The sequence below is a fragment of the Liolophura sinensis genome, chromosome 13 (assembly GCF_032854445.1).
Source record: "Liolophura sinensis isolate JHLJ2023 chromosome 13, CUHK_Ljap_v2, whole genome shotgun sequence".
Taxonomy (NCBI): Eukaryota; Metazoa; Mollusca; class Polyplacophora; order Chitonida; family Chitonidae; genus Liolophura; species Liolophura sinensis.
The window spans coordinates 2642523-2669796 of record NC_088307.1 but is presented as its reverse complement, the minus strand read 5'-3'; the positions used below and the strand labels follow the sequence as shown (position 1 = coordinate 2669796).

Here is a 27274-nt window from a genome sequence, read left to right as displayed (position 1 = left end):
GGCAAATTCCATGTTTCCATGACTGGTGCATGATGGGAAATTGTCTGGTGCCACGAGTTTTGTATGATGGGATATTGTCTGGTACCATGACTGGTGTGTGATGGTAAATTGTCTGGTTCCACGACTGGTGTGTGATGGGGCATTGCCTCGTTCCAGGACTGGTGTGTGATGGGACATTGTTTCGTTCCATGACTGATGTGTGATGGGACATTGCCTCGTTCCAGGCCTGGTGTGTGATGGGACATTGCCTCATTCCACGACTGGTGTAAAATTGGACATTGCGTCGTTCCACGACTGGTGTATGATTGCAAATTGTCTGGTTCCACGACTGGTGTGTGATGGGGCATTGCCTCGTTCCACGAATGGTGTGTGATGCCACACTGCCTCGTTCCATGACTGGTGTGTGATGGGACATTGCCTCGTTCCACGGCTGGTGTGTGATGGCAAATTGTCTGGTTCTATGACTGATGTGTGATGGGACATTGCTTCATTCCACGACTGGTGTGTGATGGAACATTGCCTTGTTCCACGGCTGGTGTATGATTGCAAATTGTCTGGTTCTATGACTGGTGTGTAATGGGACATTGTCTCGTTTCACGACTGGTGTATGATGGACATTGTCTGGTTCCACGACTGGTGTGTAATGGGACATTGTCTCATTCCACGACTGGTGTAAGATGGGACATTGCCTCATTCCATGGCTGGTGTATGATTGCAAATTGTCTGGTTCTATGACTGGTGTGTAATGGGACATTGTTTCGTTCCACAGCTGGTGTAAGATTAGACATTGCCTCGTTTCACGACTGGTGTATTAAGGTAAACTGTCTCGAGGAGATATGCCTAATCTTTATGAGTCACGTGTAAATAAGTTTTATTACATGTTTACATGTGAGTATACACTTTTGCATGACAAACATCCTGTATGACGAATTTTGTGTTTATTGTTCTCTCTTGGAGACACTCTCATCCTAAGATTGGCTGAGATATTTAGCTGTGTTGTGATTGGTGAAAGGAACTCCCTATTGGAGTGATAACAACAGCATCCTGTTACGTATATAGTTCACTGTAGCTGTTGTTTACAGCTTGTTGGCCCGAGGGCCTATAAATGAAACCTGTGGTACAAACTGTTAGATTATCTGATCATGATGGGAAAGTTACTCGCGCTGACGGTTGTTTTGCAGATCGTTTTCTCCACCTTTACATTCGTAGCAACCGTTAATGCCGCAGTGTCGTGCAAAACCCCCGGTCAAGTAACTGACTACCCTTGTTTAAGGTGTTACTGTACGAGCCGGCGGATACTGCTGTGTCTAGATAAAAACTGTGACGTCCATCCCCGACATGCCAAGAGGTCAACCCAGAATGAAGACTGGATGATTCCGCCTAATCGTGATTGCGTGCAAGGCGAAACGATATACGACGGTTGCAACACATGCGTGTGCCGACCCGGATGGGGATTTGTCGTCTGCACGGAGCGATATTGCCCACCATCAGTTGACAATGCTCGAGGAATTGCAGTGTGAGGTAGGTGTAGATGTGGGTGTGTCTGAGTCTAGGGATGACTGTGCCTGAGAGTAACCAGATCAGGTATCAGATGCATAGTTAAATGCGCCCATACTCCGTACAGCGCATGCGTCGCTTTCTACCGTTCAAAATAGCAAATTTGTCACTCTTGGATAGCGTCGAGGTCACTAGGGTCACGGTGATGAGGCAGGAAGTCATGTCAAAAAACACAAAAAATTAGTGTCAACGTTGTCTCTAGTAATACCTATGCATTCTTTTTATCTAGAGAATTTTATTGATGAATGCTGAGTAAAAAAAATCCGCGGGAGGTCATAAATATTGAGGCTAAACCTAAACAAGCCTACATGCCTCTCTGAGGCTCCAAAGGTCAAGTTTTTCTGTTGGTGGTAGTGATGTAAAGCGAAATGTGGAGAGCGACGCATGCGCTGTAAGGGGTATGAAACGTGCCTCTTACGCTAAATATGGCTGAGGTCGTTGTAGGAGGCTAACTACAAAGCCGGTTAATTTTTTTGGCCAAGTTACTGACAAATATGCACAACATAGCGATGGAAGGCAAGTTTTTAGAGAACTCAGCACAAACAGAGTCGTCGACTGCTGATTGTCATCAAGGCCAGACATATAGACATTCCTTAATCAAAGCTGTCTTTGAATTCTAGTCCGAGATTGCTCTGACGTTTTGTTTGGCAAAATTTTCGTACGGACAAGAAAGGTTCCAAACCAACACCAGAGCGCGCCCCAATCAAAAACCTGATGCAGTTACTGGCCCTTCTCAAATACGTCAAGGCTGTCAGTACAGCCGTTCGCTTTGAGCATCACCAAAGAATCGGTTTAGGAAATAAATCGACGTTGTGCTTACGATAAATCGACAAACGAAAAGACAAGGAACATACGTGTGTATGTTTCAGTGACTCTGACGTTGGTTTGAGGCCATCTTTGGCCGAACAAAAGATTTGCCAAAGTCAACGTCATATCAATCTCGGGCTATTTGAACCCGCACATCGAATTTAATTGAACGCGTGGTTCAGATGACCTAGTGATTGGAAGGTAATCACGTTTAAGTGTATGCTAAGACTTTGTGTTTTTATTTCAATATTACGATTGCAAAAATGTGAAGGAATAAGGACTTAATAGGATAAATATGTTGATGTAACGAAACGCATAGGTCAGATGAACATCATGAAGGCGTTTTGCATACCTTTAATCTGTTTAATTAACAATTAATCTAGTGCGTTGTTAAATTGCATATTTAGGCTACTTAGCATTCAGTTTTCACATAGACTCGACTGATTACATCCCGATTAAAACTTGTTGCATATCAGATGTGTCAGTGTTATTGATAAACTGTTTGTACATGATCACGTGGAACATATTGAAAATTATTAGCCGTAAATTATTCATACGGAATATCGCCTACTTTTTAAAAAGTTTAGGCTCTACGTACGGTGATTATAACATCCTTAAAGCTGGCTTAGAATTAAGTCCAAATTTAAAATCTAATTTTAATAACATTTATTTGTGAACCTTGTCGAATTTAATTTTTTTTTTTTGCACTAATAACAAATGTGGAATTAAGACACTGTTATTCTAGCTCAAACTTTTTGAGGCCATATAAGCTACGAGTCATAGTGAACTTTTAATGTTTTGACTTAAGTGAAAATTGCTTCGTGGACTTCAGGGACATATTGTACACATACATAGTGTACACACACATAATGTACACAACCATAGTGTACACAACCATAGTGTACACACCCATAGTGGACACACCCATAGTGGACACACACATAGTGCACACACCCATAGTGGACACACCCATCATTGACACACACAGTGGACACACACAATAATGAGTTTACGAAGGTTCAATTATTTAGTCAATTCTAGCATTTTATTTTTATTTCTTCAGACGCTGTCATTTCGAGTAGCAGATAGGCCCGGTCAGTCCGTGCCAGCCATCCACAGAGAGCAGAGGCAGGGATACAGGTCGATCGGTTGAGGGTGATCAGGGAGACTGAGGCGGCTGGTTAACACCGTTAATTTATGCTGAACAATATACGTTTGTCTTCTCCAACAAATCCCTGTATTAAACTAAAAATACCAGCTGTCTTTACATACGCAACAGTTAAGTCATAATTGCTATTGCTGTATCTTATGTGTTAACTTTGAGGGTTTATCATTACTCTGGTGGAGTATTTATGGGAATTGAGGTGTCAGTCAAAGTGTCACTTTATATCTATTTGCTGATGCATAAAATGTATAATATGTTAATAAATATGCGCTCACTGTGAAGCATGCGTTGTATCAGTATACCAGTGTGTGTCTATCATCGTGTAGTAGTCACACTCTTACTGCACATGAAGGTATCTTCGTTTGTTCACCGGTTTTCTTTAAACCTACTCAGTCAATCGCCATGCCGAAGACACCCGACATGATACTCCGCCCTCTTCCAGTTAATCACCATGCAGAAGACACAGGATAATATGCTCCACCCAGTACAACAATGCTGTCCCACTCAGTCACCAAGCCGAAGGCATGACATGACCCTCAACCCAGTACAATTATGCTGCCTCATTTAATTACCATCTCGAAGACACCAGGCATGACGCACCACCAATTACAATTATACAATGCCACACATAGAGCCGACCACTGGATCTAATCGACCCACACCCTTATGTGAAGTTAACATACAGGTTTACAAGTTCGTAAAGTTATGTAATTTTATCTTTCTTTCGTGAATTGGGATTTTCCTACAGGCTGTGGATTTGTGTGAGTAAATAAATGAATGTTCATGGTTTCACGCCACGTCGGCAGTATTTCAGCCACATATCACGGCTTGGGATATGTACGAAGACGCCGGTTAATTTTGTATCAGCATTATTTTACTGACTTACTTATCTCATTGTTGTTATTTGTAGTACTATATCACTCATGTGACAGCTGTAATATTTTGGCAGAGCATCCGCTTCGGGGGCGGAAATCCAGGATCAATCCTGGGTCGGGTCACACCTAAGACTTTAAAAGAAGAAGTCGTAGCTTCATCGCTTGGCCTTCGGCGTTAAGGGGAAGCGCAAGGACTGGTTTACCCGTATCAGTATAATGTCTAGAGTGCATGGTGCTTGCCTTCGGTAATTCGTCTCTGTGGAGCAGCACTAGATAAAAGAGCGGAAAAAATCCGCCCCCCCCCCCCCCCAACAAGGAGGAACATTACACGTACATACACTGTAAGGACACCTTTGTTGTCATATGACTGAAATATTGTTAGGTAGGACGTTAAACCCTAAGCACTCACTGACTCTAGATTTTATCTGGTCTGTTGTATGATTTTGGACAGGATCCAATCAGATGTTACCGGTACGTAAAAAAACATTACAATCAACGTCATGGAATCACCAGCCGACGACTTTCCCACGACAGGTCGTGTGAAATCTTACTCTGATAAAAGCCGCGTTTCAGATAGTGGATACACCGGATTATTCTCTCTCAAACGTCTGGAATCGCATTAAGAAGGACGACGATGACCGCCATTCAAGTCATTTGTACGGCCGCTATTTTGATTCAGCTGACATATGGTGATCAAACTGTTCTACCGGACAATTCATTAGGACGTAAGTTACTGGGTATCCTCAGTTTATACAGGCACCTTCAGTGTCGATCTGCCAAAAGAAAAGCCTAAAATATCAAACTATTTAAAAGAAAAGACAACAGATAATATAACATGAATTAATCAGGAAGAGGGGTGGAAACAAACCTAAATGTCAACAGGCATTTTTTCCTGATGTGTATAATATCTAAGTAAATCAGTTTTTAATCTGGAATTCTTACCAGGCCATGTTAAACCAACCAGAACCACGGTTTCGCGTCACTCGTACTCTACCCACACAACTCAAGTTGCAATTTCCCATCATAACCCGGTCATCTTTGTGTACATACTTTTTGTGAGACAAAAAACATCCTCAAATCAAGATATCCTCCACACAATGCCGTTTGTATTTACTTATGTACGTGATTTATGAATTTATTTTATTGATCTGTCGCCAAGAATATCTCTCAGACACCTCATCAATTATTTTTATGGGTGGGGCATACAATTACACGTCTCGCGACGTATATTATACATCCTCTCCAGTAAAGTCGCAGCAGCAGCTGAAAACAAATAGCGGTTTCGAATCGTTCCCTGGCAATCCCGTTTCAGCCCTGACTCCACCCGGGGCGTCGTTCCTTAGCCAGGAGATACAGAAATCCACCGCAGCGTTCACCCAGGCCTCCACGGACCTAACAGCCAAGAGCTCCCAGTGCAAGTCGTTAAAAGACGCTAAGACGAAGAATAAATGTATACCGTGCATTGTGGCCAAGTGTAATGCCAAGGCGGACTCCTGTAACAGGTGTGTAAACTCCCATAGCATAATGCAAAGGCGGGCTCTTGTAACAGGTGTGTAAACGTTTGTAGTATAATAAAATCCAGGTATGTAATAATCGTTACACTAGTGCTACCCGTAATTATTGCTATGTTAGAAGCGTGCTGTGAAAATGCTGGAAGCGTGCTGTGAATATGTTGGAAGCCTGCTGTGAGCGTCCCAGAAGCCGGTTGCGAGTATGCGAGATGCCTTCTGTGGGGTGTGCTGGAAGGTGTGTTGGTAATGAGTTATAGATGTGCCAGAAAATATAATTGTGAGTCTGCTAGAAGCCTGTTATGGGTGTGTTGTTGGCATGCAGGTGATGTGCAGGTGGTATGTTCTGGGTGTACTGTGGGTATGCTATTGGTGTGCCATTAGTGAGAGCCTATAGCCTTTGGAGTACTGTTAGTTGTTCTATATATATTCAGTTAAATGTCAAACATACAACAGGAAACTGAATGTCAACGGAGCCTTGACCACGTTGGAAGATCTCGGCCATAAGGTCAGCAGCACGGTCAAGGACGTGGGTCACAAGATCAGCAGTACAGTCAAGGACGTTGGTCACAAGATCGAGAGTGGGATTAAGCACGTCTTTGGGGGTTAGTCTTGATTTTGTTCATTATGTACGCCTTGTGCGTCATCCAGCAGATCGTCAGTAGTATCAAACATTACTTTCGGGGGAAATCTTGATTTTGCTGAACTGCCACATCTAAATGTGACAACTAGGGAGTTACGTAGTGTTAGATAGGGCAAATCTTGTTTTTTTTCACCTGGTACATCTGATACTTCGTCATATCAGATCGTATTTGATATAAAACGCATCTGGAGTGATTCAAGGCCAGATTCCAGAAAAGGCTCTTTCTTCCTTGCGTGGCGGAATCCAAACCATTCAAATAATTCAATATACTTTATTAATGAGCGCCCTATTTTTCACTTTTCACTTAGTGTTATGGAGACTTTCATAATCTGAGGGACGTGTCTGTGCATACCATATTGGCGCCCTTAGGGCTCTGGCAACCGCTTATTGCCACTATAGGTCGACAATGACAACATTTGTTTGGAGAACGGAATTTCTTGGTCCCGGAAATAAAATGTCCTCAGCATTCACTCGTGTGTGGGTAAACACAGTAAGAACTCCTGAAAAATGGATCCAGCTTTTTCAAGTTTGCGGCAACAAAAACTACTGAAAGAGACGAGCAGGTGGCAAGATTTCGCACGTGTGAAATTTTTGTCGTGTTATCCAACCTATCAGCATCGATGGAAATGTCATGTAGATACAGGTGAAATCACGCTTTTGTGCGGTCACATGACTTTAAACAGATCATTTGACTGGGTTTTGCTGCTGGAAAGTTAAAAAAAAAAACAAATATTGCCTTAGTTTGGGTAACTGATATTCCGGCTCATTTGAAAACAGGATGTGAAAATCTTGGTTTGGACAACAACTGTTGTGCACGTGCTCTGGGCTTAAGGCCCGACGAAAGGGAAAAGCGGAGAAAATCGAGGACTATCTATGCTAGCCTGAGCTCGAACCAATACAGAATTAGTTTGTCAAGACAAGCATTTAACATGTAAATTAACAAAAAACATCTTCGTAGCCTATAGATGTTATTTTTTCATTTCCATATCTTGAATTCCATAAACGTAGGATGGGGTAAAAGAAGAACGAAAAGAAGCGAGCCATCTTGTTCGGAGATCGAGCACAACGCTGGTCAGGCCTGTCAGAAGTACGACTCTGCCTGCTCTGAGTGCCTGTTCAACCCGGATTCCGGTAAGACACTCGTACCTTTCTTTAATGACCTTTTTTGATTCGTTTGGTAACTGCAATGGCACGTAGGTGCAAAACAACATTCCATTTTACCTATCCTGCAAATCGATCTGATGTAGTTATTAGAAACAATGACTGACAACTTTTTGATGTTTTGACACTTTAATATGTAAGTATTCCTTGGTAGTTGTATAAAATGTGTTAAATACGGAATTAAATATCCGTCAACATGAATATTTACCTTACTTTATTTGTAAAAAGTTCATCCGCAGTGGCAATAATTTGAGCTGTTCTTGGTAAAGACCGAATATTTCATTTGAAATTTTGTGAGAAATGTGAAACTTTTTGTCAAAAATCTTCGATATAGGCTCTTTAATGATGAATTACTTTTGTAATTTAATGAGGTTGAATTTGTGTTAAGACATAATCGACACAGTAATATATCAATGGTTCATTCCGTGATGATTACTTAAATATTTATCTATCACTGCAGTTAAATTTGACTGATTTTGTGTTCAGAGAAGTAAACATTAACAACACGGTAGCTCAACAATGAAGTCGTTAACCTCTAAAGTTGTATGTTCGAATGACCTATCAGATCTAATGGTGCTTTACGTCAGTTGTTTTGTCAGTGACCCAGCGGAGGACGGTGGTTTCTTCTGCATCCTATTCGGTTTCCTTCAAGCCTAGACCTGGGATAAATATTCTTGTGTATGTATGAGAAATAAGACTCCAGTCAAGTAAAGAAACTAGTTGTATTTGCCAGTACTGTTTTCACGGGTTTTACTTTATACAAACAGGCTGAAGTGGGTTTTTTTTTAAAATATACAGATACGTACAGTTGTACTGAAGTAATGACAAAAGTTGCTCAGTGAATTCAGAAGAAGAAAAAGCTGGTCCACAAATATAGTGTTATTGATGTGAATCCCAAAGTTGCTTGTTAGAAGCTACAAGAAGCCGGAAAAAACGAGAAAGCGGAAAAAAAGGGAAAGAAACAAATAAAAAAGGAAAGGGGGAAGTTGAATCACTGAAGTATTGGGTTTAAACCTTCTCCATGTTTTCAGAATGTCCGGGTTACGCCAGTGCCTCGTCTGCCTACGACGCAGCGGTGCACACGTACGCATGGCTAAAGAAGGTGCCCACTTCCGGGAGCACATACCAGGTTACCAAGGTGATACGTGGATGAGTTTTGGGATTTATTGATTTACTGTCAACTGTTCCTTAAATCACTGATTATCTTAACGGGGTTAACTATGATGTTTGGGTGCCATATTTAAGAGACGCCTACATACATCATGGGAATCGAATATCTTTTCACGTAATACTGGTTCAATAATATCGGTAAGAACCTGTGGGTAGAATGGATGAATGACTGTGGATTCACGTCGTACTTAACAATTTTTCAGTCATATGACGACGAAAAGTGTGTACATATACTGTGTCATCTTGTGACAGGGCCGGTCCATGCCGCCAAGTGCTGCCGCCACTGAAGCATCACGCCGAAGACAGCAAACATGACACCACACCCAGTCGCATTATACTGACGCCGGGTCAACTAGTCCTGCTCCCTTGCTCTAACCTTTCAGTGAGAGGCAGCAACAAGTATCATTTTTAAAGTATTTAGTATGATTCGACCCAGGTTTCATCCCGGGTCTCCCGACTTCGACCCATCTCCTGTTGAGACCAAGGCACATTTTGCTATTAACGCCATAAAAACAGACTAGAGAGTTATTAAATTAAAATATAGTTATCTCTGTACTGATTAGTTGTGAAGCTTTTGAGCCTGTCCCCCCCCCCCACTCCCCCCAAACAAAATGTGACAGGGGAGGGAGAGATACATGTTTGTGTGTGTGACAGGGGAGGGAGAGATACATGTTTGTGTGTGTGACAGGGGAGGGAGAGATATATGTTTGTGTGTGTGACAGGGGAGGGAGATATACATGTTTGTGTATGTGACAGGGGGAGGGAGAGATACGTTTGTGTGTGTGACAGGGGAAGGGAGAGATACATGTTTGTGTATGTGACAGGGGGAGGGAGAGATACATGTTTGTGTATGTGACAGGGGGAGGGAGAGATACATGTTTGTGTATGTGACAGGGGAGGGAGAGATACATGTTTGTGTGTGTGACAGGGGGAGGGAGAGATACATGTTTGTGTGTGTGACAGGGGAAGGGAGAGATACATGTTTGTGTATGTGACAGGGGGAGGGAGAGATACATGTTTGTGTATGTGACAGGGGGAGGGAGAGATACATGTTTGTGTATGTGACAGGGGAGGGAGAGATACATGTTTGTGTGTGTGACAGGGGAGGGAGAGATACATGTTTGTGTATGTGACAGGGGAGTGACAGGGGAGGGAGAGATACATGTTTGTGTATGTGACAGGGGAGGGAGAGATACATGTTCGTGTGTGTGGCAGGGAGGGAAAGATACATGTTTGTGTGTGTGACAGGGGGAGGGAGAGATACATGTTTACGTATGTGACAGGGGGAGGGAGAGATACATGTTCGTGTGTGTGGCAGGGGAGGGAGAGACACATGTTTGTGTGTGTGACGTGGGAGGAGGGAGAGATACATGTTTGTGTATGTGACAGGGCAGGGAGAGATACATGTTTGTGTATGTGACAGGGGGAGGGAGAGATACACGTATGTGTATGTGACAGGGGGAGGGAGAGATACATGTCTGTGTGTGTGACAGGGGAGGGGGAGATACATGTTTGTGTATGTGACAGGGGAGTGACAGGGGAGGGAGAGATACATGTTTGTGTATGTGAAAGGGGAGGGAGAGATACATGTTCGTGTGTGTGGCAGGGAGGGAAAGATACATGTTTGTGTGTGTGAAAGGGGGAGGGAGAGATACATGTTTACGTATGTGACAGGGGGAGGGAGAGATACATGTTCGTGTGTGTGGCAGGGGAGGGAGAGACACATGTTTGTGTGTGTGACGGGGGAGGGAGAGATACATGTTTGTGTATGTGACAGGGCAGGGAGAGATACACGTTTGTGTATGTGACAGGGCGAGGGAGAGATATACGTATGTGTATGTGACAGGGGGAGGGAGAGATACATGTCTGTGTGTGTGACAGGGGGAGGGAGAGATACATGTTTGTGTGTGTGACAGGGGGAGGGAGAGATACATGTTTGTGTGTGTGACAGGGGGAGGGAGAGATACATGTCTGTGTGTGTGACAGGGGGAGGGAGAGATACATGTTTGTGTGTGTGACAGGGGGAGGGAGAGATACATGTTTGTGTATGTGATGGGGCAGAGATACATGTTTGCGTATGTGACAGGGGGAGGGAGAGATACGTTTGTGTGTGTGACAGGGGGAGGGAGAGATACATGTTTGTGTGTGTGACAGGGGAGGGAGAGATACATGTTTGTGTGTGTGACAGGGGGAGGGAGAGATACATGTTTGTGTGTGTGACAGGGGGAGGGAGAGATACATGTTTGTGTATGTCATGTGGGCAGAGATACATGTTTGCGTATGTGACAGGGGGAGGGAGAGATACGTTTGTGTGTGTGACAGGGGGAGGGAGAGATACATGTTTGTGTGTGTGACAGGGGGAGGGAGAGATACATGTTTGTGTATGTGACAGGGGGAGGGAGAGATACATGTTTGTGTATGTGACAGGGGGAGGGAGAGATACATGTTTGTGTGTGTGACAGGGGGAGGGAGAGATACATGTTTGTGTATGTGACAGGGGGAGGGAGAGATACATGTTTGTGTGTGTGACAGGGGGAGGGAGAGATACATGTTTGTGTATGTGACAGGGGGAGGGAGAGATACATGTTTGTGTATGTGACAGGGGGAGGGAGAGATACATGTTTGTGTATGTGACAGGGGGAGGGAGAGATACATGTTTGTGTGTATGACAATTAGCAATTGTTGGCCGACGTCCAAACTACTGGGCGGAATTTAATCAAGTCTGATTTTAAATTTGAATACTTGGATAATCTTAATGACTCGTTACATCTTGCGACCTGTTTGACTATCCCTTCATTCTCTTGACCATGTTTTAGCCATTTTGATTGGCTATAATGTCGGCCTCGAATATATCTGCTGACCGAAGTTAAACTCGACCGAATTCAATCAAATTTTGTGTCTGGGAAAATTAAATACAAATTTATCGATTTCTTCATGATTTATTTGTTTGATTGGTGTTTTACGCGGTACTCAAGAATATTTCACTTTACGACGGCGGCCAGCAATACTGCGAGAGGAAACCGGGCACAGCCCGGGGAAAACCAACGACCATCCGCAGGTTGCTGACGGACCTTCCCACGTCCGGCGGGAGAGGACTCCAGCGTGAGCTGGACTTGAGCTACTTTATGAATTTAAATCCGCGTAATAACCCACTACCGCATTGTTCTTCCAGGTGACGTATGACCCCGCATCTTTTGACCCCATGACACAAACGTACAAAGACGTCACAGCTTACGTCAGCCTCCTTACAAAAACTACGTCATTCCGGGTAAATCAACCAATCAACATCTTCTTGCCAGATTCCGCTGCACCAGTAATCGCACGGCAAGCTCTGGACTGGTTCAAAACTCATTAATACTGCGGCAACCTGCCAAAAGTTGGTGGTTTACGACAGGCAGTTCAGTTTTCTCGACCCATATAACTGATCGCTGTTACAGAAGAGAACATTTCTTGAGAATAACGTTACACAAAAAGCGATCAATCTGTCATCAGATAATTTGTTCTCAGTTTCTGTACTGCATGTACATACAATGGCCCTGGCTGGTCTGGTCGTTTGGCAAGGCCTAGTTCTTTTATGCACAGTCTGTCGGCCCATCATCAAAGAAATCGAGGAGCACTCCGGTTTCTTCACCTAAAAAAATTCAAATTTAACAGAAAGTTTGTTGTCTGAGTGATGGTAGAATGTATTCTGCTATTGCGGAATACTGAGTATTCTGTTAAATACAACACACATATTACATTAATTCAACACAAATATTCTATTAAATTCTGTTAAATACCACGCACATATTCTATTAAACTCTGTTAAATACCACGCACATATTCTATTAAACTCTGTTAAATACCACGCACATATTCTATTAAACTCTGTTAAATACCACGCACATATTCTATTAAACTCTGTTAAATACCACGCACATATTCTATTAAACTCTGTTAAATACCACGCACATATTCTATTAAACTCTGTTAAATACCACGCACATATTCTATTAAACTCTGTTAAATACCACGCACATATTCTATTGATTCAACGTAAACATTCCAGGTATTCCAGCATCACTCAGACAACAGACTTTCTGTTACTATTAACAGATTAATTTTTCGAGAGTACGTATTTATGCGTATAACGTAAGCGGATATACATCGTCGTACTTTACTCATCCGCTCGCGGATAAATATAGGGCTATTCTACGTTACGGGCTATTCTCCGTTATAGGCATACTTGGGTGATTCTCCGCGCTTTACATCACACATTCTCCGTTATGACAAGCAAGAAATAGTACAATTTGCGCTAGTACATACTGTTAATGATACATGTTAATCAAATACATGATCAGTTATATAAAATAGAACAAAACAGATAAAGTAAAAACGAAGAAAGAATACTGCAAGAATAGCTCGAAAACATTCGCAGTTCACTGCGTACGTTTAACGTTATTTTTATCACGTTCATGAAGTACCTCAGATAAAGGGGAATAACTCGGGGTTAAACCATGTTAACAAGGCGGAAATGCAGTGCACAGTTAGGCGAGAACAAGCCGTGTCAACGAAGAAAACTATTTACTTTAACCTAGGAAAGTTACGCCGCTCACAGACACAAAATATATGCGGCTTATACACAGAGATCTACATGTAAATATTTGTATGTTACATTAAGACAATAATAAACTGCATACCGTTTTTGGGGCTTCATTACGTTCTTCAGTTTTCACGCTGTCTATGCTAGGGATTCGCCATGTTTGTTTCTAACAATCCCATGTTCAAACAGACCTAGGCGACACCCAATGAAATGGCCTCCCTTAGTCAGCTAACTGATGATACGTGAAAACGCATGCACTAAAGCTAAAATCTCACTTTAACCCCTTTGAATTACAGTCACTTTCCACTGTCAGTAGACACACACACAAGCCTATCTTTTCCTCAAACTCGCCGTATTTGCCAGACCAGCTTTCAGGAAAGCTTTTTGTTTACCAATGTTAAACTTTGTTTTTTTAATCTCCTGTACAGTTGTCTTGTCCAACTCACACATGGAGTCGGTTATGTTGTCAGAGATTTAAATTGGATCACATGACGTGAACCATCCAATAATATTTATGGATTTTTCTCGTCTTGGAGGCATTTCGGCCATTTGATTGGCTCTCTGATAACTGGGTTATCTGACTGTTTTAACAGTGAATAGGCCTATATTTATTGGTGTAAAGTTTGGCGAGATAAACCCGTTAACTGATATTATGAGTTTGTCCGGCTCTCTTCAGCCATAAACATGGCTGCCACGAAGACACCCCATGATAATCAATAGACCTTTCCAAACTGTCAATCAAGAACACGCAATTAACCAGTCGTAAGCAATATTGTTGCAAATAGGTTTACCGGATGATGGGTTACAAATGTTCAATCCTCTCTCTGACGTCATGACGTCACAAATGCTTTCACCGGGAATGGAATGAAAAGTAACGTTATCACGAGAAGGGGTTGTGGGGACATCGGATGTGTTGGATCCATCCATTAAGTCTTTGTTACAAAGTGCTCTTGGGACCACATGTAATTGCCAATATTAACGACGCATGACATGTATTTATAAAAACGCATACATTAATGTGCAAACTCTTTGCTGTTTTTATTTGAACTCAGACGTCCTATCCATAAACGCGTTGCATGTATACTGGGACTAAACACGCATACGTTTTTGTTAAAACATAGGCTGGCGACCTTTTTATAACATTGACGTTTTCAGCAAATTATTTCCAACGTCTTCTCCAAAACATTGGTGTTCTATACAGATGTGCGCATCTGCATAGAACACCATGTAGTATATGTGGGATGTCTCACTTGTGGGAAAGTTCGTCAGTAACTTGCCAAAGGCTCGTTATAGTTTTCTCCGAGCATTCGATATCATCCACACACAAGTATGACTGCCGTCGTATGAATGATTCTGACCTTAATTCTTCATCCTTTAACATAAAATTTAACTACACTATGAGCACCTGAGGTGCGAGTTAGCTTACCTCTAACACCACTCCAAGAAAAGTAAGTATTAGACTACATGGCCGTACCGTGGTGACTTCAAAGTAATATCGGAGCGAATGTGCCGTCATGCAGCACTAGGCAAAAGGAAAAAATTAGTAACGATTAAAAGGAAGCCCCTGAGTTAAAAATGTAGGGCCACGACTGGATTTGAATCGGCAACTAGCATGAAGCACATACGACATGCCTTTGCCGCGTATACATCTTTGATGGACGGACGTTATGTAACGGGGTATCATTTCGCATGCAATGACGGCTCGGGTCCAAGGTGAATCGAACTAGCAATACTACGTTTAACTTACCAGGTGGCCCACGAAGTGTTAATGCTAAGGCAATAGTGAACAATATACTACATAGCTTATATAAGCCCGAATTCCCTATGGGGGTAAAGTTTCCCCTTTGATCATGAGATCGTCACAGTCTATTTATTTGATTGGTGATTTACGCCGTATTCAAGAATATTTCTCTTATACGACGACGGCCAGCATTATAGTGGGAGGAAATGCGACAGAGCACTGGGGAAACCCACGACCATCCACAGGTTGCTGACAGAACTTCCAACGTACTAGTCATAGTTTGTAAGACTTTACACATAAGACCTATATAAGAGATCGTACATGTCGTCAATGTCCTTGATCTGACCACGTTGTGTCTACGTGAACCTACTCCACGATCAGAACAAAGTTGCACACTTTGTCGTAATGGAGCAGAGACAAGTGTTTTGTGGTCTTATATCTGAAAAGTTTTATCTGTAAGGTGACACTCACAGCCTGTTGATTTACCCTGGTTTTGATGCAATGGTTTCTGATAACGTTTTTTTAGAAAAGAGTTCAAGTTTGAGATTCGTGGTCGTATGGAAATGCTGTGTAGTGACGTCCATGCCGTTTTGAAAGGTCCAACAACAAGATAAAATATCTGGTCAACAATATGAACATGTGAGAAGAGAACGTCTGTTAACCTCATGCAGAGCAATTCCCTGAGCTTGTCGGCTACCAAATATGTTACCGAGAGGCCATATTTTATAAATGAAATGATGCGTTGTTGCCTTGATGATCTGTTTGATTTCACTCACAAGAAAGTCAGACAGAAACTCGCCATTTTTCATTACATCTTTAGCTACTTAGGGCGACAGAGCGACAATGCAACGTTTTAACACAGGCGACTACCCTTATTTGACGTCTCCCCTGTCGAAGCAATTCCATACCGTACGCAGTACGAAGGTGCTGAACGAGCCTATACGACCAATAGTTTATCTTATCTTTATCTGGCTCGGCGCGACTGTTACATTTTGCACCATTATTAGAAATCAGGGTATGTTTTCGTCCACGAAGTAGCAAAAATTTATTACATCAAGTTTATTTCATCTTTGGCACAATTTGAAACAACGTCTTTATTAGTGGACAAATGTTTATGAGATTATTTGGTCGTGTAGCAGGTGAAATCTGTTAATTGTTCATTTGCCGATCGTCTTCGTTACTTGCCTTGTTTTTTAACAGCAACGACGCATATTAGCCTACAGTTAGGATACAAGCTACAAGGGCAGGCACCTGTGGTTTTAGGATTAAGTGCAGTGTTTCCAGTAAATGTCACAAAAGGGTTCAATTGACGCCATTTTCCACCTTTTTGTATTCAGATTCGTGGATCGACAACGCCACACCACGATTATTTTGTTGCTTGATCAAATAAAACTTTTCCTTAATTGTTGCTGTCCCAGCATTTAGATGTTAGAGCAAAGAAACAGGATTGGTTGGCCTGGTGTCAGTATAATGAGACTGAGTTGGTTGTCATGCCTGTTGTCTTCGACATGATACTTCAGTGGCGGCAGCACTTTATATATATATATATATATATATATATATATATATATATATATATATATATATATATATATATATATATATATATATATATATATATATATATATATATGCAAATCTAATATGTTGTTCCTGTAGAGCGACCAAAAAAATATCTCTTTGTCGTGCAGCTGAGCGAGATCACGGGCTTCCAAACTTTGGTGCTTCAACAGACAAAAAAAATAAACAGCTTTGATTAGACAGATGATAGAGAGAGAGATGTGTTTCATGGGAAAGGCGACAATAATAAAGTAAAGAGAAATGGAATAGAAAAGTGATAGAAAGAAAAGGAAAGCACATTATTAAAAGAACAAAAGAAAGAGTTTATCTGAAGTGCGATCGTACAAATAACAAGACAGTGGAAAGACAGACAAAAGAAGCAAGCAAAACATGAAAATAAAACAAATGCGAACACACACAAGAGTTTTCCTGATTTGTTCCTACCAATGGCACAACGGGTTAAAAATGAGAAAGAGCAAACAAGAAATGAAAACATAAAAAATTGCGAAACAGTTCACCTGTTCATAGTCATATCTGTAACAAGACGGATGTACGTAAGTGCCTATCAATAAAGTCACAGTGTTATCGTGAGATAGTACCAGTGACGTGATAATAGCACTATACCTCGGGCTTATCGCCACCCGCGGACTTATCGCCCGTTTCTATGGTTTTTTTGCCGAACACAGCACCTCTTACACGGAGAGATCGATCTGTGAAATGAGACACAAAATCTCTGCAAAACAACGCATGAAAACAAGGCAAGCGTTTCAAAGATTCATACCTGGTTAGTGTGTTTGTCAATGTTTCCCTCAGATCTAGTACTGGAATCACTGGGTTTTTACTTATCCGTGTGGTGTACAGTGCCATTGTGGATTTGAAATATAGACCAATCGTATGCTTTTGGTGAGGATAATCAATGTATCCATCCATACAGACGGGAGCCGCAACTGAAACAGCGACGATAAAGCCACTTCCACTGATGTTTGCAGAACCTTTCGTCGCCTCTAGACTCGTTAGTAACGCTAAATCTGTATAACGTATAGTGTCAGATAAGAAACAGGGAAGGGCTGAAGGGCTACTGACGCGTTTGGAAGGTATAGATTTATGAAAATCTACATGTATTTATCATTAGATTTTATAATTTATTTTCAGAAAATGGCAAGCCTCAGAGTATTGACATTACCATTCCTGGTTCTTCTGTTCGGCAATCTGACACTTCAAGGTAAGTTTTCCTAGCGGAGAGCTAAAATATCCGTCTGGTAAGCGGGAGGGCCCGACTTCAATCCCCGCTAGCTCAAGTCCTGTCTGAGACATTACTGATTGTAATGTTGATACCTCATCACTTGGCCTTCAGTTTGAAGGAATGCTGGAATATATTGTTTAAAAATGGTAATCGGCTCGGTATCAATATACCTGTACAGTGACTGTGCGCACGAGGCGTCAGCTTTGGCGTTTCGAAACGGCATGGCTATCCAGTGAGGCAACACATCAAATATATTGTGGCTTTGTCCGGTCTGCGGCCGGAGAAACCATCTTCAAACCCAATACTGTTACACAAATCTAGTTTTGTTAGCGATTGCTCTTTCTAATCTAAATCCAATGCATTATTTCCTTCCCCTCAATCATTTATTATTAAAATTGCTATCAAACAAGTGGTTTTCAACGAACGTTAGACCGTGCAAACGGCTACACGAGCTTCGTCGGCCATGTCCCCATAAGCAGTAAGATTTTGAGCCCGCATCTAGAGTGAAAGGCATAGACCTATTTACGTCTAACACGCGAGGGAAAACGTGTGTTTCACGCGAGGGAAAACGTGTGTTTCACGAGAGGGAAAACGTGTGTTTTTGTCCACCCATAGATCCGCAAGTATATTCTTGAATACAGACTTAAAACATTAATCAAGTAAATAAATACATAAACAAATAAATAAACTCACAGCTGAAGCAGGGAGAATCGGATTGGAATCTGACTCTAATCAGGGGCCGATCTTGGTACCGGAAAATGGCTTCCAATTCCAATAAAACCAATTTAGAACTTCGAAAAGTTACTTTAAAGTATACATGAGTTTTATTTCTTAATATGTAGGATATGATGTGACCAAACATACAAAACCACAAAAAAGGTTATCAGCTTTCTTCTTTGGGTCGTAAAAGTGGCTTTAAGGCAGAGTTTCCATAAGGCCCCAGTGGAGGGGTCAGTTAGGAGTCCTAACTGGAGGCTGTGGGCCGGTCATTGATAAAGTGTATGTATGCTCATCGATGACGTCATTTCCGAATACTTCCAACCACTGGGAGAAAATCTGCATAAAATAGAGCATGAAATAGAGGGGATTAGCAAGAAATACAAAATATGCCTCAGAGTTTTTGGCATATCTTCATGTTCCTTAAAGCTGTGCTAGTTGATCTGTGGTACCTTTTGGATGTATCCTTTAATTAAACCATTTTGTGAACCATAAACGGTTGGTAATATTAATAAGGGAATTGTATCACTTCTGGAACCGTAAATAAAGCACTGAAATAAGTTTTTAATTTTGACAAAAACAATTCTGGCTTATTGTCTTGATATTAAATGTAGGATTCATGACCATGAGCCATGGAACCATTTCCACTTTAAAAGGGAAATAACTAGTACTTTTCGAGGGTTTACCTGTATGAAATAGAATCTGTCACTGAGGAGATTCGATATATTTATTTGCTTGGAGTTTTACACCGTGCTCAAAATATTTTGACCTATACAACAGTGCTGGCATTATGGTGTGCATACTGGAAAATGACACAATCCGATTGGTATTTATTTATTTATTTATTTATTTATATATTTATTTGATTGGTGTTTTATGTCATACTCAAGAATATTTCACTTATAACACGACGGCCAGCATTATGGTGGGAGGAAACCTCGCAGAGCCCGGGGGAATGACATGGAATAATCCAGAGGAGATATGGAATAACACCGTGGAGACATGGAAAAACCTCGTGAAGACATGGAATAACCCCGTGGAGACATGGAATAATCCAGAGGAGATATGGAATAACACCGTGGAGACATGGAATTATCCAGAGGAGATATGGAATAACACCATGTCTCCACAGGTTATTCCATATCTCCTCTAGATTATTCCATGTCTCCACGGGGTTATTCCATGTCTCCACGGGATATTCCATGTCTCCACGGGATATTCCATGTCTCCCTTGGGTTATTTCATGTCTCCACGGGGTCTTTCCATCTCTCCACGGGGTTTTAGTCATAAGATGGACTGTTCACTTTTAAAAAGATCAATGTGTCTTTATTATTCTTCACACGAAGACCTGATTTGCGGCGTAGTAGATAATAATAAAGCAGAATTGTTAGCTGTGTACACTATAGCGAACTGCTGTGTTTGGGCTGATTGTCCTCCACTAAGTGACCTAATATCCAAGCACAGTGAAACATTTTTGAGTATTAATGAATCAAATAAATCAATATTTTATGAAAAAATAATAAATAATTAAAAAATAAATAAAAATTCATTCCTTAAGGATTTTGGTCTTGAGACAAAATCGTTAAATTATTTTAGCGTAATACATGGATCTGTTACTTCAATTAGCCGTTTAGAATACTGTGTTTTTCCTCAGTTCCAGCAACCTCGACTGATACGTCTCCTACCACAAGCACAGCCCAGCCTTCATCTCCTACCACAAGTACAGCCCAGTCTACATCTCCTAACACAAGCACAACCCAGTCTACATCTCCTACCACAAGCGCAACCCAGTCTACATCTCCTACCACAAGCACAGCCCAGTCTACAACTACCACAAGCACAGCCCAGCCTACAACTCCTACCACAGCCACAGCCAAGTCTTCGACGGCTAACATAAGGACAGCTCAGCCTACAACTACTACCCCTAGTAAGGGTCAGTCTGCAGGTACTATCTCAGACTCAGTTCAGTCTGCAACTTATTTGACAAGCACAGGTGAGCCTATAAATCTTACCACAGGCACAATTGGGCCTATAAATCTTACCACAGGCACAATTGGGCCTATAAATCTTACCACAGGTACAACTGGCGAAAGCAATGCTACCAAAGAGACTACAAACATAGATAACGGAGCCCACAACGTGTTCTCACAGTGTCTTGTTTCTGTGGTGATTTTTCTAACAACCACATCTGCCGTGATATCCATGATTCACCGATGGTAATGTTTTGTAATGAGCACATCTGCCGTGATATCCATGATTCACTGATGGTAATGTTTTGTAATGAGCACATCTGGCGTGATATCCATGATTCACCGATGGTAATGTTTTGTAATGAGCACATCTGCCGTGATATCCATGACTCACCGATGATGGTGTTTTGAAATGACCACATCTGTCACATACCATAGACCACACACACAACTGAGCCTATAGCACTTATCAAAGACACAACTGAGCCTAAGGCACCTATCACAGACACAACTGAGACTATAGCATTTACCACAGACACAACTGAGACTATAGCACTTACCACAGACACAACTGAGCCTATAGCACTTACCACAGACACAACTGAGCCTAAGGCACCTATTACAGACACAACTGAGCCTATAGCACTTACCACAGACACAACTAAGCCTATAGCATTTACCACAGACACAACTGAGCCTATAGCACTTACCACAGACACAACTGAGCCTAAGGCACCTATTACAGACACAACTGAGCCTATAGCACTTACCAGACACAACTGAGCCTATAGCATTTACCACAGACACAACTGAGCCTATAGAACTTACCACAGACACAACTGAGCCTAAGGCACCTATTACAGACACAACTGAGCCTAAGGCACTTACCACAGACACAACTGAGCCTAAGGCACCTATCACAGACACAACTGAGCCTATAGCATTTACCACAGACACAACTGAGCCTATAGCACTTACCACAGACACAACTGAGCCTATAGCACTTACCACAGACACAACTGAGCCTAAGGCACCTATCACAGACACAACTGAGCCTATAGCACTTACCACAGACACAACTGAGCCTATAGCACTTACCACAGACACAACTGAACCTATAGCATTTACCACAGACACAACTGAGCCTATAGCACCTATCACAGACACAACTGAGCCTATAGCATTTACCACAGACACAACTGAGACTGTAGCACTTACCACAGACACAACTGAGCCTAAGGCACCTATCACAGACACAACTGAGCCTATAGCATTTACCACAGACACAACTGAGCCTATAGCATTTACCACAGACACAACTGAGCCTATAGCACTTACCACAGACACAACTGAGCCTAAGACACAACTGAGCCACAAATATATTGTGGCTTTGTCCGGTCTGCGGCCGGAGAAACCATCTTCAAACCCAATACTGTTACACAAATCTAGTTTTGTTAGCGATTGCTCTTTCTAATCTAAATCCAATGCATTATTTCCTTCCCCTCAATCATTTAATATTAAAATTGCTATCAAACAAGTGGTTTTCAACGATCGTTAGACCGTGCAAACGGCTACACGAGCTTCGTCGGCCGCTTCTTGTGAACATGTCCCCATAAGCAGCAAGATTGGTAGAATCTACACATTATCTGTCCAAGGCGGGTTTGAACCCGCATCTAGAGTGAAAGGCATAGACCTATTTACGTCTAACACGCGAGGGAAAACGTGTGTTTCACGAGAGGGAAAACGTGTGTTTTTGTCCACCCATAGATCCGCAAGTGTATTCTTGAATACAGACTTAAAACATTAATCAAGTAAATAAATACATAAACAAATGAATAAACTCACAGCTGAAGTAGCGAGAATCGGATTGGAATCTGACTCTAATCAGGGGCCGATCTTGGTACCGGAAAATGGCTTCCAATTCCAATAAAACCAATTTAGAACTTCGAAAAGTTACTTTAAAGTATACATGAGTTTTATTTCTTAATATGTAGGATATGATGTGACCAAACATACAAAACCACAAAAAGGTTATCAGCTTTCTTCTTTGGGTCGTAAAAGTGGCTTTAAGGCAGAGTTCTATAAGGCCCAAGTGGAGGGGTCAGTCCAGTAATTACGTAGCTTGCTGTGGTGACGTCAACGGTGATAGTTGTTTAAACAAGCTTTTTGAAGTCCTAACTGGAGGCTGTGGGCCGGTCATTGATAAAGTGTATGTATGCTCATCGATGACGTCATTTCCGAATTTCCGACCACTGAGAGAAAATCTGCATAAAATAGAGCATAAAATAGAGGGGATTAGCAAGAAATACAAAATATGCCTTAGAGTTTTTGGCATATCTTCATGTTCCTTAAAGCTGTGCTAGTTGATCTGTGGTACCTTTTTGATGTATCCTTTAACTGAACCATTTTGTGAACCATGAACGGTTGGTAATATTAATAAGGGAATTGTATCACTTCTGGAACCGTAAGTAAAGCACTGAAATAAGTTTTTAATTTTGACAAAAACGATTCTGGCTTATTGTCTTGATATTAAATGTAGGATTCATGACCATGAGCCATGGAAACTCATTTGCACTTTAAAAGGGAAATAACTAGTACTTTTCGAGGGTTTACCTGTATGAAATAGAATCTGTCACTGAGGAGATTATCCGATTGGTATTTATTTCTTTATTTATTTATTTATCTATTTGACGCCATACTCAAAAATATTTCACTTACACGATGACGGCCAGCATTATGGTGGGAGGAAACCTGGCAGAGCCCGGGGGAACCGATTGGTATAAGATACTAATTCAGTTAAAGCTCATGTCTCCACGGTGTTAGTCAATGTCTCCACGGAGTTATTCCATGTCTCCACGGTGGTATTCCATATTTCCTCTGGATTTTTCCTTGTCTCCACGGGTTATTTCATATCTCCTCTGGATTATTCCATGTCTCCACGGGGTAATTCCATGTCTCCACGGGGTTATTCCATATCTTCTCTGGATTATTCCATGTTTCCACGAGGTTATTCCATGTCTCCACGGGTTATTCCATATCTCCCATGGGTTATTCCATGTCTCCATGGGGTTATTCCATGTCTCCACGGGGTTATTCCATGTCTCCACGGGGTTATTCCATATCTCCTCTGGATTATTCCATGTCTCCACGGCGTTATTCCATGTCTTCACGGGGTTATTCCATATCTCCTCTGGATTGTCCATGTTTCCACGAGGTTATTCCATGTCTCCACGGTGTTATTCCATATCTCCTCTGGATAATTCCATGTCTCCATGGGGTTATTCAATGTCTCCACGTAGTAGATAATAATAAAGCAGAATTGTTAGCTGTGTACACTATAGCGAACTGCTGTGTTTAGGCTGATTGTCCTCAACTAAGTGACCTAATATCCAAGCACAGTGAAACATTCTTGAGTATTAATGAATCAAATAAATCAATTTTTTTATGAAAAAAATAATAAATAATTAAAAAATAAATAAAAATTCATTCCTTAAGGGTTTTGGTCTTGAGACAAAATCGTTAAATTATTTTAGCGTAATGCATGGATCTGTTACTTCAATTAGCTGTTTAGAATACTGTGTTTTTCTCAGTTTCAGCAACCTCGACTAGTGCGACGACAGCCCAGTCTACATCTCCTACCACAAGCACAGCCCAGTCTATATCTCCTACCATAAGCCCAGCCCAGTCTACATCTACTACCACAAGCACAACCCAGTCTATATCTTCTACCATAAGCACAGCCCAGTCTACATCTACTACCATAAGCACAGCCCAGTCTACATCTACTACCACAAGCACAACCCAGTCTATATCTTCTATCATAAGCACAACCCAGTCTATATCTCCTACCATAAGCACAGCTAATTCTACATCTCCTACCATAAGCACAACCCAGTTTACATCTCCTACCACAAGCACAGGTGAGCCTATAAATCTTACCACAGGTACAACTGGGCCTATAAATAATACGTCTGGCGAAAGCAATGATACCAAAGAGACTACAAACATGGATAACGGAGCCCACAACGTTTTCTCACAGTGTCTTATTTCTGTGGTGATGTTTCTAACAACCACATCTGCCGTGATATCCATGACTCGCCGGTGATGGTGTTTTGAAATGACCACATCTGTCACATACCATAGACCACACACACAACTGAGCCTATAGCACTTATCAAAGACACAACTGAGCCTAAGGCACCTATCACAGACACAACTGAGCCTATAGCATTTACCACAGACACAACTGAGACTATAGCACTTACCACAGACACAACTGAGCCTAAGGCACCTATTACAGGCACAACTGAGCCTATAGCACTTACCACAGACACAACTGAGCCTATAGCACTTACCACAGACACAACTGAGCCTATAGCATTTACCACAGACACAACTGAGCCTATAGCACTTACCACAGACACAACTGAGACTGTAGCACTTACCACAGACACAACTGAGCCTAAGGCACCTATCACAGACACAACTGAGCCTATAGCACTTACCACAGACACAGCTGAGCATACAGCACTTACCACAGACACAAATGAGCCTAAGGCGCCTATCACAGACATAACTAAGCCTATAGCACTTATTACACTTACCACAAGAACAACTGAAACTTTTTGCACCGACCACATCTGCCACATACCACAGACCACACACCACATCCATAACGGACCCTATTACTCTTACCATAGTCACAGCTGAGCCCATAAAATTTATTACAGGCACAACTCAGCCTATAACTCTTATCACAGAATTAACTGAGCCTATAGCTCCTATCACCGGCACAACTCAGCCTATGACACAATTATTACAGGCATAGCTGAGCCTGTAAGTATTACCACAGGCACAACTGAGCGTACAACATTTACTACAAACACAACTGGGCCTATAAATCTTACCACAAGCATAACTCAACTCATAACTCCTACCACAACTAATGCTAACGTTGAACCGTTGGTAACCATGAGTCCTGGTGGCATTAAGTCTGGCGAAAGCAATGCTATCAAAGAGACTACATAGATAACGGAGCCCACGTGTTCTCACGGTATCTTGATTCTGTGGTGATTTTGCCTAACAACCACGTCTGCCGTGATTCCGATGACTCACCGATGATGATGTTTCTAACAACCACATCTGCCTTGATATCCATGACTCACCCATGGTGATGTTTTGAAATTACCACATCTGCCGTGATATCGATGACTCATCTATGATGATGTTTTGTAAGAATCAAATCTGCCGTGATATCGATGAATGATCTGTGGTGATGTTTATAACGATCAGGTCCTGTGTGATCCTAACCGCTCGTCCTTTCCAAAGTTTGTCGCACTTTTCACAGGCACAACCTAACGAAACTTTGACTTGTTTGGAAAGGCCTTGCGCTTTGGTTATTATAAATAATAGCTCTAAGAACTATAGATTGGACCCTCGGCTTTCTCTATCTTTTTAATTTTAAGAAACAGTGAATTTGAAGAGGGTACGATTTATGTTGTGCTTTAAAAAAACTTGTTGAGAACCAGATGGATTCCATATGATAAGAAAACATCTTATTTTCTGGAAGCTTTTTATGCCATGCGATGACCTAAGAACGTTTCCAGAGCTTACAAAATGTTTCCGCCAATTTAGAATTTAGAACACCGATAATTAGCCGCTCAATCCAACGGTGATGGTACTGCTTCACTTCAGCATCACAGATTTTGCGCAGATTCCTAGCAATATCAGAAAATCATTGTGCAGCATCACAGAATCTGTGCAGTTCCAGGGATTCGATGCATCAACCTATAACCTGTGCCGCACCTGGGATTCTATGCAGCATCCTATAATCTACACAACACCAGGGATTCGATGCAGCAACCTATAACCTGTGCCGGACCTGGGATTCGATGCAGCATCCTATAATCTACACAACACCAGGGATTCGATGCAGCTTCCTATAACCTGTGCCGCACATGGGATTCGATGCAGCATTCTATAATCTACACAACACCAGGGATTCGATGCAGCAACCTATAACCTGTGCCGCACATGGGATTCGATGCAACATCTTTTGATCTGTGCAGCACAGGAATCGTACATCATCACAGATATCTAACATCATCAGGGGATTTGTGCAACATCAAGGACTCAGCGGAGCGTCATGAATTTCTGCAGCATTAGGAATTCGATGCAGTGTCATAGAGTCGGTGCAACATGAGGAATTCGTTACATTATTACAGATTCGGCACATCTCGAACTTTTAGCGGCCGCATTGGTGAGAGGTCTCTGAACAACAGAGAAATACGTTCCTAATTCAAGTTAAGCGGTTATATTGTCATGTACTTAACTGGTTGAAGTATTAGCTTATTTCAATGTTTATTTGACATTTTAATATATATATTTTTACTAGTTTTGCGCCATCTAATTATAATGTTTAAATGACGTTTTTTTTTGTCTGTTTATCTCTGATGTCATGTTTCATTCATGTTTTCGATTGTATAAATTTTGTTTATAAATTGGAAGATTTGTTGTGTATAATTAACAAAATCTAAGCTAACTGTCTTGTAAATAAAATATAATTCACTACAAAT

The 27274-nt window shown here is 41.6% G+C and overlaps 1 protein-coding gene across 3 annotated transcripts; it reads left to right on the top strand.

Moving 5' to 3' along the window:
• The first annotated feature begins 1084 nt into the window (after positions 1–1084).
• Positions 1085–27274, top strand: LOC135480150 (uncharacterized). Of its 3 annotated transcripts, XM_064759917.1 has the most exons (10): positions 1085–1521; positions 3428–5129; positions 5717–5906; positions 6369–6517; positions 7564–7686; positions 8748–8854; positions 12059–12154; positions 17922–17991; positions 20384–20722; positions 24290–27274. In XM_064759917.1, the coding sequence occupies exons 2-10, from the start codon at positions 5039–5041 to the stop codon at positions 24802–24804; spliced, it is 1680 nt and encodes a 559-aa protein (XP_064615987.1). In that variant the 5' UTR covers positions 1085–1521; positions 3428–5038; the 3' UTR covers positions 24805–27274. The 3 variants fall into 3 exon arrangements, with proteins under 3 accessions (XP_064615987.1, XP_064615986.1, XP_064615985.1); XM_064759916.1 differs by having other exon boundaries at positions 3428–5906; positions 20384–20674; XM_064759915.1 differs by having other exon boundaries at positions 3428–5906.

What these genes read in the sequence shown, in the direction of transcription:
- LOC135480150 (XM_064759915.1), top strand. Translation starts at nt 5,521, where the DNA reads ATGTACGTGATTTATGAATTTATTTTATTGATCTGTCGCCAAGAATAT. An exon ending in GATTAAGCACGTCTTTGGGG is followed by an intron (nt 6,518 to 7,563) that starts GTTAGTCTTGAT and finishes CCATAAACGTAG; the next exon opens with GATGGGGTAAAAGAAGAACG. An exon ending in CGGCAATCTGACACTTCAAG is followed by an intron (nt 17,992 to 20,383) that starts GTAAGTTTTCCT and finishes GTTTTTCCTCAG; the next exon opens with TTCCAGCAACCTCGACTGAT.